General features: G+C 35.6%; 1 protein-coding gene across 4 annotated transcripts in view; it reads left to right on the forward strand.

Moving 5' to 3' along the window:
- ZNHIT6 (zinc finger HIT-type containing 6) overlaps positions 1 to 20214 on the forward strand; it is a 59732-nt gene that overhangs the window by 17549 nt on the left and 21969 nt on the right. For all 4 annotated transcript variants that reach the window (XR_009049906.1, XM_057714300.1, XM_057714288.1 and 1 more), the window contains exons 6-8: positions 14346 to 14414; positions 15835 to 15915; positions 17299 to 17376. Coding sequence is in view for 3 of the 4 variants with exons in the window: in XM_057714300.1 (XP_057570283.1) it covers positions 14346 to 14414; positions 15835 to 15915; positions 17299 to 17376 (228 nt within the window). In the remaining variant the exon portion in view is untranslated. The remainder of the gene's footprint in view (positions 1 to 14345; positions 14415 to 15834; positions 15916 to 17298; positions 17377 to 20214) is intronic.

Genomic DNA, 20214 nt, shown 5'->3' on the forward strand with positions numbered 1-20214 from the left:
GAAGTTGTTTAAGAGTAAATGTTCCAGGACTGGGACGGGGAGGGTGGGGGGGAGTCGAGGGAGGGAGGGAATACAGGGATATGTGTATAAACACAGATGACTGAACTTGGTGTACCCCCCAAAAAATAATTAATAAATAAATAAAAATTAAAAAAAAAAAAGAGTAAATGTTCCAATGGTAACTTTTGAGCAATCTGAGTGAAGAATTCTTTGTGCTGTGTTTGTAACTTTTCTGTAACATTTGAAATTATGTGAAAAGAAAAAAAAATTTTTTTTTATATTAAATACCCCCATATGAAGTGTGACTAACACACCTTGTGCCTGAATTACCTCTGTAAGACTAACAGCAGGTTATATAGTAGCAAGTGCATTAGGTACCTTAGAATCATAGGTTCATTTTAAGCCAGGCATCATTTATGGTAGGAGTTGACCATTATGACTTCAAAACTCCATGTAAATTTTTCTAAGACTAGGAACCATAGTTTTCATTTTACAGTCAAAGTGGCATGTAATACTAAAGAGCCTGTGATGTCAAAAGTATATTTAATATCAACGAATTTTAGAGGACTGGTGAATTTGCTGGAATGTCATAATGGATAACTTTAATGAACAAAGAAAAGTTAAGGGTTGCTTATATTAAGTTGAGCCAATACAAAAAAAGACATTCTCTGTTAAAAATAGAGGAGCTTGGTAAGGAAATGTATCTGATATAAGGCTCCCCTACTTATTTTAGAGCAGATCCCAAACTGCTTCTTTTAAGTAGTGACTCCGAGGTAACTCCTCTGCCTCATTTCTTTGTAGGGCATATAACTTTATGTTTACTTTCACCCAGTGCTAATCAAAAACTGTTGAAAGAAATATGAAAGATCTGTATGAAGAAAACAGATTCTACTGAATGACTTTAAAGAGTTGAACAAATTGGGGAAAACAGCCTTGTTATTAGGAGGCTTAATATTATAGAAATAACATTTATTTCTTAAATGAATGGTCTTTAAATCCAGGGGTCCCCAACCCCAGGCCACGGACCGGTACCAGTCTGCAGCCTCTTAGGAACCGGGCCACGCAGCAGGAGGTGAGTGGCAGGCAAGTGAGTGAAGCTTCATCTGTATTTACAGCTGCTCCCCATCACTCGCATTACTGCCTGAGCTCCACCTCCTGTCAGCATTATTGTGAGTTGTGTAATTATTTCATTATATATTAAAATGTAATAATAATATAAATAAAGTGCACAATAAATGTAATGCGCTTGAATCATCCTGAAACCATCCCACCCCCCCACACCACCTGAGTCCATGGAAAAATTGTCTTCCACAAAACCAGTCCCTGGTGCCAAAAGGGTTGGGAACCACTGATATGATCCTAATGAAAATTTACTAATGGGATTTTGTTTTTTATTTCGGATTTTTTTTTTTTTGAGAAGGAAAGAATTTATGATAAAATGACAAGTTCATTTTGAAGAATAAACACGGAGAAGCACCAGGAAAAACCTGGGAAAAGAAAAAGTAATAAGGCTGAACTCATTAAAATGTATGAAATTTTAGGAAAGTTTTATGTATTGACGTAGAAATCTGCAATTAGTTTAGATTATAGAAAATAGACACAAGGCTATTTGGCACTCTAGTATATGATCGGATAACATTTCAAATTAATGCAGATAATGACTTATTCAGTAAAGGGGGTTGAGACAGCTTGCCATTTGATGGTTTTTTCTAGAACTCCCAGGTGGAATTAAAATGTTTTTCTTCCAGTTTTGTTGAGATATAATTGACATACAGCAGTGTATAAGTGTAAGGTGTACAGTATAATGATTTGATTTATGTACATCATGGAGTGATTATCACAATAAATTTAGTGAGCATCTATCATCTCATAGATACAAAATTAAAGAAATAGAAAAAAATTTTTTACTTGCGATGAGAATGCTTAGGATTTACTCTCTGAACAACTGTCACATGTAACACACAGCAGTGTTGATTATATTTATCATGTTGTACATTACATCCCTAGTATTTATTTATTTTGTAACTGGAAGTTTGTACCTTTTGATACCTTTGTCCAGTCCCCCCTCCTCCTCCCCTCTCTCTGGTAACCAGAAATCTGATCTCTTTTTCTACGAATAAGTTTATTTTTGAAGTATAAGTAACCTACAGCATTATGTTAATAATGTTATCAGACTATACTAATAATTTGAATCCCAAACGCATTTGAGGAGTCCATAGTTATTCATTCTCTATTGAAACCTTTCCCTCACCCCCTATACCTTTCTCTCTCGCTAAAGCTCAAGCTGAGGTGGACAGGTTTCATCATTGTCTCCCTTTGCTGGTGGGCAGAATTTTTCTGGTTCACCCTTTCACTAGTTTTACGCAGTGGTCTCGGTTTGAGGTCTCCAGCTTATGTGAGACTAATATCTTGTCTCATGTCATTCAGTGGCTGTTGAAACATAAGCCTTTTGGTTACCAAGCCTCTTGGTTACTTGGCGGCAAAGGCTTCCAGAGCAGGTGTAGTTTCCGCGTTCCACTATGGTTTTTAGTTCCTGCTTCCTTTTGGCCCCTGAAGATTTTTCTTACTTTTTGATGAGCTCATATGTTTGCTATATTTCTCCAGGATTTCTTATTGTGTGCCTTGAGAGGGTTTTCAGTTGATCTTCTCTATCGTGTTGCCCTAATTGCTTAAAATAAGTAGTGGCCCCGAACAAAGGGAAGGTCAGTTGTCAAAGAGAGGTGGATCAGGAAGGTGTGATAATTATTTGTTCACCTAACAATTCTACTTTTAGGAATTTATCTGATATGTATAATCATACATATGGAAAGTGAAATAAGTACAAGGATGTTCAGTGCAACATTGTAATAGCAGAAGAGCAGTATGAACCTAAATATCCATCGATGATAGACTGCTTAAATAAATTATGGTGTGCCTTTATAATGGGAAAGAATTCAGCAGCTCTAAATGTATGAATATGGAATGGTTGCCAGAAATACTAAGTGAATAAAGATAGTTACAGGACTGTGTTCATTGTATGCTGCCATTGTATGAAAAGTAAAGGTTATATCCATATATGCTTATGTTATAAGCTATTAACAGTAGTTATCTTAAGGGAGGGAGATTGGGTAGAGGGACAAGGATGGGAATTATGTGCCCTCCTGTACCTTTTTTGAATTTTAGACCATGTGCATGTAATACTTATTTTAAGAATAAATGAATGAATTTTTAAAATAATTTAAAAGAACATTGATAAATGGGACAGGACCATAATACATTTTGAGTTGTAAATATATATAGTCTTTGAAAAGTAGTCTGATACTATCATATAAAATTCCATTTTTTTATCCATGGCTGCATCTTTTCATTTGTGTTTTAGTGTTTTGCTTCCGGAAGCCATGGATAGCAAACCTGGAGATTATCTTGGTTGTGTTTGAATAACACATCTCATTTGGTTGCCTAAGTCCCTCATTTTATTTTCCTGGCTATTTGGGTCTGAGGATTCAGCAGTGAGGGGGAATATGTTTTGACTTGTCATTTGGAAAAAAGAATTGGACTGAGAGACTCCTCCCCAATAATATCTTTAGCTTAACTCCAGGCATGTACTCTCTTGTGTGGTCTAACCTCCCGTTCTCTTGGAATGGACCCAACTTTTGACCTTCCTCTTCTGGCAGTTTGTCTCCATGTGACCTTGACCCTCAGTTATAAGTAGCCCAGTCTTTCTTCATTCCTTTCCAACTGTCAGCTTAGAACTGAGTTACTGTCTTACTTTTGGCCCAGAGTTCTTAGGCTTTCCGTCTATGGGTCTCTCTTAAACTTAGAGTATTAAGATAGTCAACAGTGTGAATTGATATTTGAGCTCCAGTCCTGTTTCAGAAGCTAGCCACTAGATGTCTCTCTTGTAAAGAAATAACCTTTTATAGACTCTTAAAGTTACTTCTTTAAGAATGTCTATATGTGTAAAACTGAGTCACTTTACTGTACAGCAGAGATTGACACAACATTGTAAATCAACTATACTTCAATAAAAATTTTTTTAGTTACTTTTTGTTCTTTTGGGTAAAATTACAGCATTCAAATTGCATTGTGATGATATACCTATCTAACCTCTGTATTAATGTCAGTAGCACTTTTTTCCTTAAACAATTATGTGGCAATACATTTCTTAAAGCATAGTTTTTTTGGTTTTGTTTTTGTGGGTTTAGTGTGGTGGTGTTTTTTGGGTTTTTTTGGTTTTTTGGTATAGTGTCTTATAAGTAGTATAGGTTTGTACTTTGTTGCACACTTACTTTAGAAAAAGAAAAGGAAAATGAAATAATTTAGCAGTTGTGGTCACGATGAAAGAGGTGGATTTGGGGGAATTACATAATAGGTGCTCAGTACAAATTTGTTAACTAATTGAAAATGAAACAGCAAGGACTTGCACTTCTATTCTTTCACACTGTTTTTCTAATGGTTCCTCAGTGAATCAGTTATTTCTTTACTGGGGCCATGTAGACAGTGGTAAGGAGGTTCTTACGCCACAGCATTGCAGAGGGTGTACCTTTCCACAGCAATAGTCAGCCAGCATTCATGCAAATGGAAAGCAAACACTCTTGATCATATTAAGTCTCCACACTGGTTCAGTTAGGGAAGTCCTTCCTCAGTCGCCAACTCTGCTTCTTCATGATATGCCTCAGGAATGAGTGCCTTTCGACTTCCTTCACTGCAGCACCTATTCGCTGTCTTCTCCCATGCAGGCCCATCTTTTCCCACCCGGCACTATTGGGGAACTTCTAAGAGCTCTCCCTACCTTCAGTGTCTTCTCACCTCAAACACTCTTATACATTGATGCCAGATACATCTTCCTAAAGCATGTTTTTACTATGATGGCACCTGCTCAGAATCCTTTAATGCTTCTTGTGCCCACAGGAGTCATTAGCTCAGAGATGCCTTCACTGGTCATAGGCAGAATTGCTAGTACGTAAAATTTGTCATCTCGTGTGGCCTTGAACTATCTGAAGCTCTCAAGTGTTGTACCCTATTCCATGGCCTAAAATTACCTTCTTTTCTCCCCCGCCCCATTTGAAATTGCTACTTTTCAGGCAGTTGGAAATATCTCTTTCAAGTATTTCTCATTAACCAAAATAATGAAAGGTCTTCCTCAGTATCTTTGCTTTTTAAAAGAGGAAATATTTATTTAATAAATATATTTATATTTTATAAATAATATATTTAATAATTCTTGAATGTTTATTGTGTATTAAACATGACAAAATTTAATTTAATTTTTACGTGTAAGGTAGTTTTCTTGGCAGGTTATTTACCTCTGTGTGCCTGTTGCCTTATTTGTAAGATGGGGACAATAATAGGGCCGGTTTTGTATAAATGGTTTTCAGTCTAGAGTACACATCAGACTTAACTGGGGCAATTTCGAAATGCAGATACCTGGGCCTGGCCAACAGAATTCCTAAGTCACTGAGCCTCGGTAGAGCTTAGGCATCTTTACATTATAAAAGAACCAGATGAGGCTCTGCATATGTGGAGGCCCCCTGTGCGTATGGGAAATCTCTGTACCTTCCTCTTGATTTTGCTGTGAACCTGAAGGTAAAAAGATTTCAGTAAAAAGATTTCTCTTTATTTTAAAAGAAAAAAAAGGCACTAGGTGATTGCAATGTTTATTTCTACCTGAAAACCACTGACCTATACACTAATAAGTCGTTGTCCTTGTTCTCAAGTAGCCCAGTGTGAAGACAAGACAGCAAAGTCTCATAACGTACTGTGGTGAATGCTCTCATGGAAGACACATGGAGCGTTGTGGGAGCACAAAGGAAGGCTCAGTGCCCCAGCCTTGGGGAAGTGTTATTCATTGAGAGCTGGGGACTGGAATGTCCTCCCAAGAGAAGATAGAATTTGAGCCAATTATTGAAGGACAAGGAGTTTTTAAGTCCAGAGAGAAGGATAGGATAGTCTTGTGAGAATATCAGATGCAAAAAGATAGAGTAGCAAATTGAAGGCAGTGGAAGTAGTTTGATGTATCTAGAAACTAGGGTGGGAGTTGGTAAATGGTAGCGATGAGACTGGAGAGAGCCCCACTGGGGCTGGGCCCTGCAGGACCTTATATGCCATGCCAGGGAGTTGAGATAGAGTCATACCTTAAGCAGAATACATCCCTGTTCCTCTAAGGGATCCATACTAAATAGTGGGTCGTCATAGTTGTCCCCACCTGATTTCCTAATATATTCAACTAAATGCACCCAGGCTGATTATATTCTTAATCCTAGAATGTCTTCCCCTTTCATATTTCCTAGACATCTGTGAAAGTATACATGGTAGCTCATCTTCTCTATTATTTCTCCTTTGCCAGTGTTCCTATAGTACATATTTTCTCCAAAGTTAATGTGAAACAGATGCTGGTGTTTAGTGCTGGTGTTCAATTTTTGGTATGCATATATCTGTTGTCCTTTCTGTATTCTGGTGTTTCTTAGTAGGGGCTCTATTGACATTTTGAACAGGACAATTTTTGTTGTGTGGGACTTGCCCATGCATTACAGGAAGGTTCACATTTCTGGTTCCTGCCCGCTAAATGCCTAAAGTGCTCCCCAGTCTTGGAACAATCAAAACTGCCTAGCCACTTCCAAATGAGATTGGTGCCACTCCCAGTGGAGAACTGCTTTATTACGTGCGCAAGTATATATCAGCTATTTGAAGTAAAATGTACTTTTTCATTTCAATCTTTACCTACTATATCTATTTCCTTAAAATGTACTGTCTGCTTGAACCAATACCACATACTTAGCCTGTTTCCTATTATTATCATGTAGTAGAGAAACTGATTTTTAAAAGAGCAAAATATAATATATAGCTGGAACTTTTCAAAGTATTTTCATAATGATGTGAGACGTAAAATTATGGTTTTCCTTCTCCCCAGTTCCAGTAATTTTAATCCATGCTAAGTAACTACACAGATCCTTTATATTCACTCCTCCAAAAACACTTATTATGGTACCAATCCTAATAAGATAGATGGGTTATTTTTATGAAGTAGAATTACGTTTATGTTTGAAACTTTAAATTTTGATCATGAAATACATTTCAAAAGATAGTGCCTGTGAGTGAAGAATTATGTAGATATTTTATACATTTGTTTTTTCTTGAAGGGTTTCACATTTTTATAGATTTTCTTTCTGCTTTAAATTAAAATAAGTTTTTATAAGCCATAGTGGAATAAAATCCCTTTTTCCTGAAATTCCATCAGGTACTATTTGGTGTTTCCAAATTTTATAACAATTGATAATATACAGATTAGTCTGTCTTTTCTATTGCTTAAAAATGCAAGATGATACCTAGAGAGAAAAATTTAATCTCTTGTATCAAACAATTAGGATGCTTTATTTTGCATGAAATCAAATATTCCATTCAGACCAGTTTGAGCTATAAGTAGGGTGTATTATTGGCTCTCATAACTGAATGTCCAGAGGTTGGATGGACTTCAGGGTGAATAAGTACAGTGACTCAACTGTATCATCAAGGACCCCAGTTTATTGCTGATTCTCCATTGTATCTTCTGTGGTGTCAGCTGAATCCTTATAACAGTTAAGATAAATATTTAGGAGTGCTTCTTTCCCAGTGTAAATGAGCAGGATACCTGAAATTCACCACAACTGGACCACCTAGGTCATCTGCCCAATCCTGAGCCATTGGGTCCAGGAGAATATAAAATGTGATTTTCTTAAGCCAACCAGGAAGTGGATGGTCCTGGAGTTAGGGATGGGATTCATTCGTCAAAATAAGATTATGGATTGGGAACGAGGATGGTGGTAAGGGAATTGCCAGGGAGACAAAATGTCCACTGTAACTCTTAAAAGTGATTTTAAAATATGGAGGCAAATATTTAAAATAAAATATAATTGAGATCTATTTGAATTATCAGTACAGAAAAATACATGGTTCGTTATTGAGCTTTCATTTCTGGAAAGTTCATAACAGTATACTAGATTGAAGCATAGACTCTAGAGTTAATGTACTGCCTGGGTTCAAATCCCAGCTCTGCCACTTTCCAACTGAATAATCACATTGGAGAAGTGACTTACTTCTATCTACCTTAATGTACTCACCTGTGAATGAAGTAACAGCATTTATCCCATAGACTTATAAGAATCAAATGAATTAATACATATAAGACATTTAGAACAATGCCTGACATTCAAAAGGTACTTAGTAAACTAGTCAGCCCTCCATATCTGTCAGGTTCTGCACCTACAGATTCAATCAACCACAGACTGAAAATATTTGGGGGAAAAAACTCCAGGAAGTTCCAAAAAGCAAAACTTGAATTTGCTGCATATGAGCAACTGTTTACATAGCATTTATATTGTATTATAAGCAATCTAAAGATGATTTAAAGTATATGGGAGGATGTGTATAGCTTATATGCAAATTCTACACCATTTTATATAAAGGACTTGAGCATCTTCGATTTTGGTATCTGTGCTGTGGGGTGCGGGGGAGGACTGAACCAAATCCCCCAGGATACCAAGGGATGACTGTTGTTACTGCTATTTCTACTTGCTAGTGCTCTCTGGTAAAAAGATCTACTGGTAATTTCATAACCTGTAGACTTTTCTAATTTAATGAGTAGTATAGTATTCTGAAGTATAGTATTCAGACTTGTGGAAAGTCTAGCTTTAGCTTACCTCATAGAGTCGCCCGCACTTAAAAATCATAAGTAAAAATTTCAGGCATATTTAAACTGCACTGTGGCAGTGAACTTCTTAAAAGTAGTAGGAAATGCTTTCCTTAATAACTACAAACAAGGGCTAAAAAGTTAATGTCCTGAATATACTGTGGAGACAGTTATCAAGAGAGTTAAATAGTAGGATGACAGATCTCCTTCTAAGCCCTTCATTTCACTCTTCTTTAAAAACCTTTGTTGGTAGTGCATTAACCACAGAGTAAAATCGGTATTGTTTGGCAGAACATTCAGAGCCCTTTACAGTCTGGTATTAGTCCACATGTCCTGTTTCATAAACACTGAATTCCATGTAAGTAGAGTTTGGTTATAAACTCATGGCTCAATATTCTAAGTTAAAGGCCCTGTCAGTATTTTCGTTTTAAGCTTCACAACTCACAGGACATTAAATTGAATGTAAAATTATAACAATGGTAGTAACAGTAACATTTTTGATTGTTGTGTTCTGAGCTCTTGATGTTTATGTACTCATTTAATCCTATGATATAAATACTGTTGTGCTCCCCATTTTACTGTAAGAACCCTGAGGCACAGAGATGTGTCTTTTGCTCACGATCACATGAAGTAATAAATTGTTGAGTTGGATTCAAACAGAATCCACTTAACCTCCGCCCTCTCCTACCTCTGGGCTTTAGGGTATATTGGATATCCGTCTGTCTACAGTGTCCATAAAGAACAGGGTTCTTTTATGTGAAATTCTATACTCTTTTCACAGTGATATGGAGGAAAAATGCAGTGGTTGGTGGTTGACTCACTGCCCTAAAAAGAGGTCTGCTTTGGGCTCATCCCCTAAGTGTCTTTGCATTGCTAATGCCTAGCAAGCTCTCACAAGTGTTCTTTGAATAAGTGTTAATCAGTGATGGAATGGAATGAGAATTGGTGATTTTTTTTTTTAGGAACAAAAATATCCACGACCATTTAAATTTATATTAGAAATCTTAGTTCTTAGAATTAAGCCTCCATATGTAACTCTTAGTTGCAGCACATTTCTTGAGAAAGATAACTTTGAAGCTGTCAGATGATTAGATAAATAACCCTAGTTCTGGTTGGATAATAATTTTGGAGATAAAAAGGAAACAACTTAAAATAACACTTCGAATAATAAAATATTTTTAAGTTTAAAAAAAATGTTAAAGAGACTTCCCTGGTGGTCCAGTGCGGTAAGACTCCACTCTCCCAATGCAGGGGGGCCTGGATTCTATCCCTAATCGAAGAACTAGATCCTGCATGCATGCCACAACTGAGAGTTTATGTGCTGCAACTAAGAAGCCTGCATGCATGCCACAACTGAGAGTTTATGTGCTGCAACTAAGAAGCCTGCATGCTGCACCTAAAAGATCCTGCATGCCGCAACTAAGACTCGGCACAGCCAAAATAAATAAATAAAAATAAATCTTAAAAATGGAAAAGAATGTTAAAATTATCCCTGCCCTTTCTGTGACTACCATCTTGCACTTCCCCATGAAAACATCTTTGATTTTTCTGATTATAAAAGTCATTAATTTATTTAATACAGACATATAAAGTAAGGATTAAATCCTTTCATAATGTTAAGAAATAACCATAGTTAAAAGTTTGAAGCACATCCTTCATACTCGTAAATACAAAGTCATGAAGTCAGAAGAATTATTGAGTATATAAGTATAGTTCTTCCCCTCCACACACATTTGTGTATTCATCCACATATTACTTTCTCAAAACTGTGGGAGAGAATGATCCTTAACAGTTTCTAGTATGCAAGAGTGGTTAAATGTGTCCTATATTAACTCACTAAAATCAAGTATAAGAAAATATTTATTTTCATCATTTAATACATGCAAATGTAAGCATTTCTCAACCTTCTTTTCATTATTGCCTCCCAAGGAGACTTTTTAAACATTTTCCCTCCAGTTCCCTCCCCCAATATTTTGATTCCACAGCTATACCGTATATATTCTGTTTATGTACAGGGGCCATCCAAAGGGCCACAAACTGTTATACTATCTAAGATTTTTTTTTTACCCTCCTAAGAACCAGTTTTCAGCCTTTTTCGGGTGATGCCACCCCCATTGAGAATACATGGGGTGTGTGTGTGTGTGAGAGAGAGAGAGAGAGAGGGGCGGGGGGCGGGGGCAGGGAGAGAGAGAGGGGCGGGGGGGGCGGGGGCAGGGAGAGAAAGAGAGAGAATGTGTGTGTGTTGATATTTGGGGGAGGAGGAGAAAAGGCTTTGCTGTGCATGAATAGTTACTTCAGTTTTGTGGCACTCAGAGAAGAAGTCAATGTTTCTGTTACTTTGTCAGGTTGTCCAGAAGGGAACATTAGGTTTAATAATTGCCATTACACTTCACCAGTCTATTATCAAACTCTTAACATAGTACCTTGGGGTTCCTAAGTTACCGAGAGTATTCTGGGTACAGTAATTCCATTCTTGAGGATGTTGATAAATATGGCAAGGACACAATGACATTATTACAGTTGAAGGCATTTTGTTGAATTTAGGGAATAGTAGTCCTAATGCATTAAGAACAATAATAAATGTTTAAACCTCTGTCCCAGTGGTTCTCACAAACAGTGATTTTGCCTCTCAGAGGACATTTGCAATATTTGGGAGTATTTCTGGTCGTCACAACTGAGGGAATGGGTATTGCTAGTGGCATCTCATGGTTAGAGGCCTGGGATGCTGCGAAACATCTTGCAATGTACAAAACGATGTACCCCCACGCCTCGAACCATAATAGAATTATCTGGTCCAAAGTGCCAGCACTGCTGAGGATGAGAAACCCAGCTTTCTCCTAATGATTCTGTTTCTTGGAATCTATCTTTAGAAAATAATCCAAAATACAGAAACAATTATATATATGCCTAAAGAAACTCATTGAAGCATTATTAACTTTAATTTTTTTCCTTTACAAAGTCTGTTCTTTCAGAAAACGTATAAACAAAAAAGAGGGGGACTTAGAGTTCCCCCCATAAGTAATGTTGTTGGGATTTTGATGTATGTGTATTTTTTTAAGTGGGACATATATCACTATATAGACTCATGAAAAATGAGAAGCAAACTTAATTCTTTCAGACTTTGAAAGAGATTTGATTGCCTGTGTCAGGACCACATCAATTTCAGGAACACTAAAGAACTACTTTAGAGATAATTAACTCACTCATTTCAGGAATTCTTTACACAACACCCTTCATTCAGCCTCTTTGTCCACTCTCACTTAAATCTTATACTCTGCATGACTGTTCCCAAATGCCTCATATACTACCATAGAGTAAAGAAAGTACAGGCAGTTTTTCACTGAAGTTCACTTTCAGTTCTGTGTACCAGTAAAGGTAAATGGTAGCCGCATCCCTGAGGATATTCTTCTCTTTTTTTCTTTACTCTGATTTAATATGGAAGAACAAGAACAAATGATAAAAAAATTGGAAGCAGTTATAAATGTCTGTTAGTACAGAGTAGATAAATAGATTTTAGCATTCTTCATGCAATGGAATACTATGTAACAGTTAAAATTAATGAACTAATATGTGTGTATCATCATAAATCTCCAAAGCATAATGTAGATGAAGAGCAAGGCATAAGACATTGAGTATGATAACATTGAAATAAATGTTGATATCACACAAAACATACTATATAGTTTATACATGTGTGTGTATATGTATTTAAAATACACAATCATGGATGGCAAAAATAGACACCCAACCTCAGCATAGTAGTTACCTCTGATGATAAGACAGTTGGATCAAGGAACAGTAAAAAGACTCATCAGCCATATTGATAATCTTAAATTTCTTAGAGGAAAATAAGTATCTCAAGAATATAAATATGGCAATATGTAAAGTTGGTTAAATCTGACTATGGGTATGTTGAAAGTTTTTATTCTTTTTGTTTTTGAAATATTGCAAAATCACATTTTTTAAAACTAAATGTACTTTTCAGATTTGTTCATGTTTGAACTGAGGCCAAATATAGAAATATTTTTATGATAGTCATACTTTAGCAATGTATATATAATAAGATAGTAATGAATGATTTCTTTATAACCACAATTAGTTAACTACAACAAATAAAATTATTTCCAAGGGCTTTTCTCTCTGTTTTTGGAATGTTAAGTACTTTCTGAAGGTATTTAGGGTCTACTGAATGTTAAGAAAGGTGAATGGTTCTTGAAATTACTCAAGCAATGATTGGGGTATTTGAGTATGATTTACAGTTCCACAAGATGACAAGTTGGTAAACTTTTCTTTCCCCTAGAACTTAAGAAATATATTTAGAAAGAAACCATATTGTGCATTAAGATTAAAAAAATCAGTTTATTTCATACTAAGAGAGAAATATGGTATCTCTCAGCCTTTTGATAGTGAGTGATACTGTGCTATGCCTGTCTTACAGATAACAAATATTGCAGGACATTTGTTTTAGAAGAATTCTTTATTTAAAACCAGTAACTGTTGTGTTTGCATTGTTTTTTTTTTAAGTTTTTTCCTCTGTGATTTTAGACATCTGACGTTTAAATTAGTAAGCGGTGCTTTACAACTTTGTTCTAGCCAAAAAAATATTAAACTTAACATGATTGTTTCTTGTATGATAAGTGGCACTATCAACATAAGTATAATCAAGTGTATTTTTCTCTACTAGTGCCCAAAACTCTTGTTATTAAAATATCCATAAGCCAGTCTGTGATAACTTACCCTAATAGAAGGATTTTTACGTGATTTTTTCCTAATTGTCTTCAGACAAAAATTTGACTAAATCATGTAAATGTTTGGTGGGAGATACTCTACTACATTGCATTAAAATAAAATTGTTTTAGATTTTGGGTCCGTGCTGCTGAGGGATAGATTTATAGGAGATGCTAGCCATTGCTTGGACATACAGCTGGCAATTAACTTGCCAATGAGTTGTTAGAAATTTCTTCTAAGTAAGGAAAACGTGTAAAACAATCATGTAGTGAAGACATTTAAATTTCTGTAATAGATTGAATATTTTGAGTATTGAATTAAAAAAAAAAAAAAACAGTGGTGTCTAGTGTCACCAAATTTAGATATGTTAAATAGAGCACATGGCCATTTTTCTGAAATCACACATTTAGTGATTACTTTTGATTCTGTATCAAACCAAAGTGTAGACTGAAAGCAAAGGGACTGACTCGGAGTGCATTCTGCTTAGCAACCAACTTGTTGTCTCCTGTTTTGCTACTGAATGCACGTACTCATGGCTCAGAAGTGTATCTGCAGCCAGCTGGTCTCAACCGGACAGTACTTCATTCACCTATTTTCCAGACTAGTCAGGCAGAGACATCAGCTCATTATTTTTAGTCATGAGGAAATTTGTTTGTAAACTTCAAGTAGTAGCTGATCTCAAAAGCCCCTGAACTGTGAGGAATTGCCTTCTAATTCAAGAATGTGAAGTCCTTGGAATTTCAAACTGCTCTGCTTAATTTTTTTTCTTCTTAAAACCTCTTGCATATATATTGTTTAAAAAAACATAGCCTCTAAAATAGCCTAGAAAAGAGATAATAGCTCTTAGTAGAAAACGTAGGTTAAATTCTAAGAATACTTTTAGAATTATTTTCTGAAAACAGAAATTCAAGAAGTTAGTTTTGTGTTCAGACATTTGTCTCCTTGATTCCCCACATGATTATTTCTCTCTTAGAAAGCAACAGTTTTGTTGGCATGTGAAGCTCCAGTTTCCTCAGAGTCAAGCTGTGTACGTAGAAAAAAGGTATAGTATCACCACTGTCTCTTAAGAACTCACTTGTTTTCATTATGTCTCCATATTTGAAAGAAACTGTTAACTTATATGTGATGTCAGTAGTAGAATGGATAACAAGTGTGGTATATTCATACAATGAAATGCTACACACCACTGAAAATGAATGAACTCCAGCTACACATAGCAACATGGATGAATCTCAAAAATAATGTTGAGTGAGAAAGCAAGTTAAGGAAGAATGAGGAGTATGATTTTCATATGTAAATATGGGGAAAAAATGAAAGTATACTTTAGGAGTTCCTGTAGTGGAGGTAGAACTCTAAGGGAAATGATTTGCACAGAAATCATGATGGTGTTTACTTCAGCATGGGGACAGGAGTTAAGGAGAGCGATGCAGGGAGAATCGACAGGGCTGGGTCAAGAGGAAGAATCTTAAACTAGGTGGTTATACAGGAAATGAAAAATAACCCAAAATTCTACTACAATTAAATTACTGCTATTAACATCATAGTGTGTCCTCAGAAAATACATTATTTTAGACATGTATGTGTGTATACTCAGAATTGGAATTAATTTGCATAAGTTTTTTGTCATACTTTTTTCATATTATGAACATTTCAAGTATTTAAAATTTTGAGTGGTGATATACTGTTTGATTCCTTTGGTTAGGAAAATTTTAAAGTTGCTTTTTAAATAATATCTTTAGCATATATTCATGTTATGCATAAATGTCCTCTCTTTGTAATTGTCATATGGATTTTAGAGAAGAACTTTCTTATCTAAGGTTGCATACCAGACTGAAGACAGGGAAAGGGCTTATATTTTACAGGTGGGGTTATGTAACACAATAGTATATATGAATATGTATAAATGATTAAGGAAAATTGCTAGTTCAAAACAGTGTCTTAATTTTGTTTCTACAGCTTTATAGTGTAAAACACTGTACATACATATTTATGGGAAATTTGGTAAACCTAAAATGCTTTGTTTCCAGGGAGAGTAGTATCAATTTTTTAACCTGGTCTTATGATTTAGAATAAATAAACTTGAACATGCACTGAAACTAGCATCATCTGAAACCTTTTTTCAGATTTTTGATTTCTGCAACTTTCAAATATATTTCACCGTGATATCTTTCTTTTCATCGTTGAACACAGGTGTATGTTAAATGAGGCTTTGTATTTTTATAATTGATTTATAGGGAGCATTTCAAAATATTATTTTTTAAAACTTTGCTAAGTGTGTGCAGGATGTGTTTTTGAGCTTTTTGCCTAAGTAATTTTGCTTAAAAGGATGTTATATTTTACCAAGACTAGAATAAAAGGTCTGTGTTCAGTTATTTTTTTAAAGCCACCATATTTAGTAATTCTAAATTAACACTTAATAGAAAATTATAAATAATAAGTTTTGTTTTGTTTTTGTTGGGAAGAGTACCAGATGATAAAACTATTAATGAACTCCTAAGACCTTACATTGATCCTGAAAAGTCTGATCCTGTAATTCGTCAAAGGTATGTTTCAAAAATCTTGTAACTTCCTGAAATTATTAAAAATGTTGAGGTATTTATTATGTGCGTATTTATTAAATAAAGCCATGTCTTTATTAGAATGCAATGTCTCCATACAATTTACTTTCTATCCCATTTCCTTGGTATGTACTCAAGGCTTTGTCAGTCAGAGATGATGCTTTGGGTGAGGATTTTGGTTATAGTCGTAACAGTACTTAACACTATTTGCTGTGTTCCAGTTACTCTTTGAAGCTTATAATAATAAATGTATTCATTCATTTAATGCTCACAGTAACCCTTTAAGGTAGACTATTGCCATTATATCCATTTTACAGATGGGGAAACTGAACCTTAAAGTGGTTAAGTGACTTCAAATAGCTAATAAGTTGGGAAGCTAGGATTCAGATCCAGGCGGTCTGGAGTCAGAGTCTGTACTCTTACCCCTTAAACTAAATTGCCTTTCAAAGTTGAAATAAAAACTCTGAAAATTAAGAGTTTCCGAGTAGTTAAAGACAGGAAACCTTGTTTCAGACAAGTCTTCATAAAACTAAGTAAATATACACTCTGCCTCCTGTCCAGAAATACACATGGACAAAAAAGGTTAACATAGCACAGTGGAAAGACTCAGTTATGAATATCTGGGTTAGAATAGCTAATTTTGTCCCTTATTAGCTATGTAGTCAGGAGCCCATCTACTTACCTTCCGGGCCTTAACTTTTTTCCATCAGTAAAATGAGAATGATGATGTTTACTAGATAGAGTTGTTATGAAGCTTTTTAAAATTCCATATATACAGTTCCTACTACATAGTAGGCAACACTCAAAAAAGGAAACTGTTAGTATGTGAATTATTTGTGTTTCTGAGCAGGAATTTCTTTTCCCAGATGATACCTGCTTAGGATACAAATACTTAGTTTTAAATTTTAAACTGGAGGATTCTAAAGGGTCTGATTCAGTTCTAATTAAATCTCATCTTCTACTTTTCATAAACAGTGGTGCAGTGGTCCCCGGATTCAAACAGATCCGTGTCACATATCAAGCAGTGTCTTTGGGACCCCTATCATAGTTGAGTTTCTTTTCCTCTTATTACTGATAATCTAATTGTTATCACTGGTCATATATTTAACAATAAGACAAAATACCTGCCACCAAATTGAGTACGTTTTTTAAAAATAAATAAATTAGCAAGGTTAATCTGTACAGAGAGAAGAAAGGTAAAGAATTCAGATCCTTAGAAAATATCTTTAACACCTTTTCTGTGCTTGGATAGATAAATTTTAAATGTTATTATTAGCTACTTGTAGATGCTTAGTGTTCCATAGACACAGTTTTAAAATACACTAAAAATCAGTTTTTGCTTCCTTTAATATGACATTTTAATTTCAGGTTGAAAGCCTACGTTTGCTCTCAGACTGGGGTCCGAATTTTAATGAAGGTAGAAAATATGCAGCAAAATTTAGTAAGGTAAAATTGCTTCCCTCTCCATTTCTTTATTATTTTTTTTTAAGACTTATTTATCATTAATTATCCATTTGGGGCTGCTTTAGGTCTTCATTGCTGCACGTGGGCTTTCTCTAGTTGCGGCGAGTGGGGGCTACTCTTTGTGCTCAGGCTTCTCAGTCCGGTGGCTTCTCTTGTGGCGGAGCACAGCTGTAGGCCTGCGGGCTTCAATAGTTGTGGCACACAGGCTTAGTTGCTCTGTGGCATGTGGGATCTTCCCAGACCAGGGATGGAAACTGTGTCCCCTGAATTGGCAGATAGATTCTTAACCACTGTGCTGCCAGGGAAGTCCCCTCTATTTCTTTTTTTTTTTTTTTTTTTTTTTTTTTTTTTTCCCCTCTATTTCTTTAAATATTTTCTGGTTCTGTAATATAATTACGTAGCTTGCTTAGTTAAAGTGGCTAGTTATTTTACTAATTATCTGTCTATCAACAAAGCCTAGGCTTTTAAAAATGACATTCAAATTAAAATGTTTAAATAATCACACTTATCCTAATGTAGAATAAATTCAATTGAAAAATCACCCTGGTTAGAATATTTGAAAATAATATGTGCAACTGAAAGATTTCTAAATCCCATTTTAACTTATTTCAAGAAATACTGTGTACAACAGAGTTCCAATTTTCAAGCTTTTGCTTTTGGAAGTAAAAAATTCATGTGATGAACTGACCATTGTATATATCACAGTGGAAAGAACTCTACATAGAAATGTGAAGAAAGCCAGGTTCTAACAAACCATGTGATTTGCGGGTTTTAATATCACCGGGCTCTCTGTTCCTTCATTAAAGGAATGATGAAGTAGACTACGCTAAAAGATCTCTGAGAGTCCCTGCAATGTCTGCTTAAGTGCCATTTATGTGGCATTACACTGAATTGCAGAATATTGATCTTTAAGATCTGTGATGCTTTCCCTGTCTTCCATTGTTTAATTAACAAAACTACTAGATCCAGTTCAGACTAGATCTGATTGTTCTCATCTGCTAGTATAGCTTAGAGATTTAAGCATCCAAGCTGTGAAAGCAGAGCTGGATTTGAATCCCAATTCTACCTGTTTCCAGTTATGTTAACTTGAGTAAATTACATAACCTAACTTGCCTTAGTTTCCTCATCTCTAAACTGGGGATGATAATAATCAGATTGTCATGAGAGATTAAGATTATCTAGCATGTGGTAAATGCATACTATTATTATTATTGCTGCTACTATTACTATTTTTATTACTACTACAGCAGATAAATGAATTCCTACAAAACGTCTTCTTCCAACATTCAAGGAAACCAAAATTGTGTGTGATAAAAGGTAAATGTAGGATACTGAATATTATAAAGTTTATAGTCTAGGACAGACTGCTTAGGCCCAGATAGCATTCATTTTTGACTTGGAAATATGTACTATAAATCTATGAAATAGGGAAGGGTATGGCAATCTCACCTTGTCCTAGGAGACAGGGTTTTCTAGGAGAGTGGAGGAAATGCCTGCAGCATAACATCACCCAGAGGTGGGGAGCAGTTGGTAAAACCATTTCTGGCAGTTGCATAGAAAGAAATCAGAGCATAGAAAGACCAAAACACAGGAGGATATTAGTGAGATTGGTAGGTTTTATTTTACTTTATTTTTTTTTTTGAAGCATTGCTTTTTTTTTTTAATTTATTTATTTATTTATTTAATTGGCTGTGTGGGGTCTTTTTTTTACTGTGCACAGGCTTTCTTTGGTTGCATTGAGTGGGGGCTACTCTTCATTGTGGTGCACGGGCTCCTTATTGCCGTGGCTTCTCTTGTTGCGGAGCACGGGCTCTAGGCGTGTGGGCTTCGGTAGGTGCAGCACATGGGCTCAATAGTTGTCGCTCACGGGCTCTAAAGCACAGGCTCAGTAGTTGTGGCACACGGGCTTAGTTGCTCCACAGCATGCTGGATCTTCCTGGAGCAGGGATCGAACCCATGTCCCCTGCATTGTCAGGCGGATTCTTAACCACTGCGCCACCCAGGAAGCCCAGTAGGTTTTATTTTAACAAAGAACCAAAGAAGATAAACCTCCACCAAAAAAAGTTCAAAGGAGCACACTGCAGTGAAGGTCAGATAACCTAATTCTGACACTCAACTTCTCTGGGCTCCATTTCCTTTTAAGGTCCTTTATTTTCTCTTATTTTATGACTTTCCTTCTTTAGGAACCAAAAAAAGACATTGATTGGGCCTTGGGCTACCCTTCTTAATCCCCAAAGGTGGGGGGAATGATAGATTTAATAAAGTAAAAGATGAGTGGTATTGACTTTAAGGAATACCTAGAATAGGCTGTTTTGTTACTAAACCTGAGCCAGACAGAGTAACATGAAAAGTACTATGACTTTAACTTAACCATGTAGAAAACATGTCCTCCAGATTCCCCCATTTGAGTTGTTTACTTGAACTCAATGATACATGAAAATACCATCAAAGAAGGGGAAGCAGAAGTTTGCAACCAAGGTCTAGAATTTTGTATTTAAAAATTGCCACGCTATTTAACTTTGACTAGTGATATTATCACCTTAAGGCAATAATAATAGGAACTACAGTTGACATAGCTTTTATCACGGAAGTGGACCTAAGTTGGGGTACATCCTTGTATTTCTGACTGTTAAGTCAGCCTTAAGATATAGTTATCCTAATTTCACAAAACTTCACAGTTTTATTAGTATTTTCTAATCATAAATAATGAAATTAGATACTGTGGAGATGCGTGGGTGAGTCAAAAATTATCCACACTCTGGCTGTAGAATTTATTTTAATTAACTTTTAGAAAAGACAAATACATCATTTTTCAGCATA

Source organism: Hippopotamus amphibius, chromosome 1, assembly GCF_030028045.1.
Source record: "Hippopotamus amphibius kiboko isolate mHipAmp2 chromosome 1, mHipAmp2.hap2, whole genome shotgun sequence".
Lineage (NCBI taxonomy): Eukaryota > Metazoa > Chordata > Mammalia > Artiodactyla > Hippopotamidae > Hippopotamus > Hippopotamus amphibius.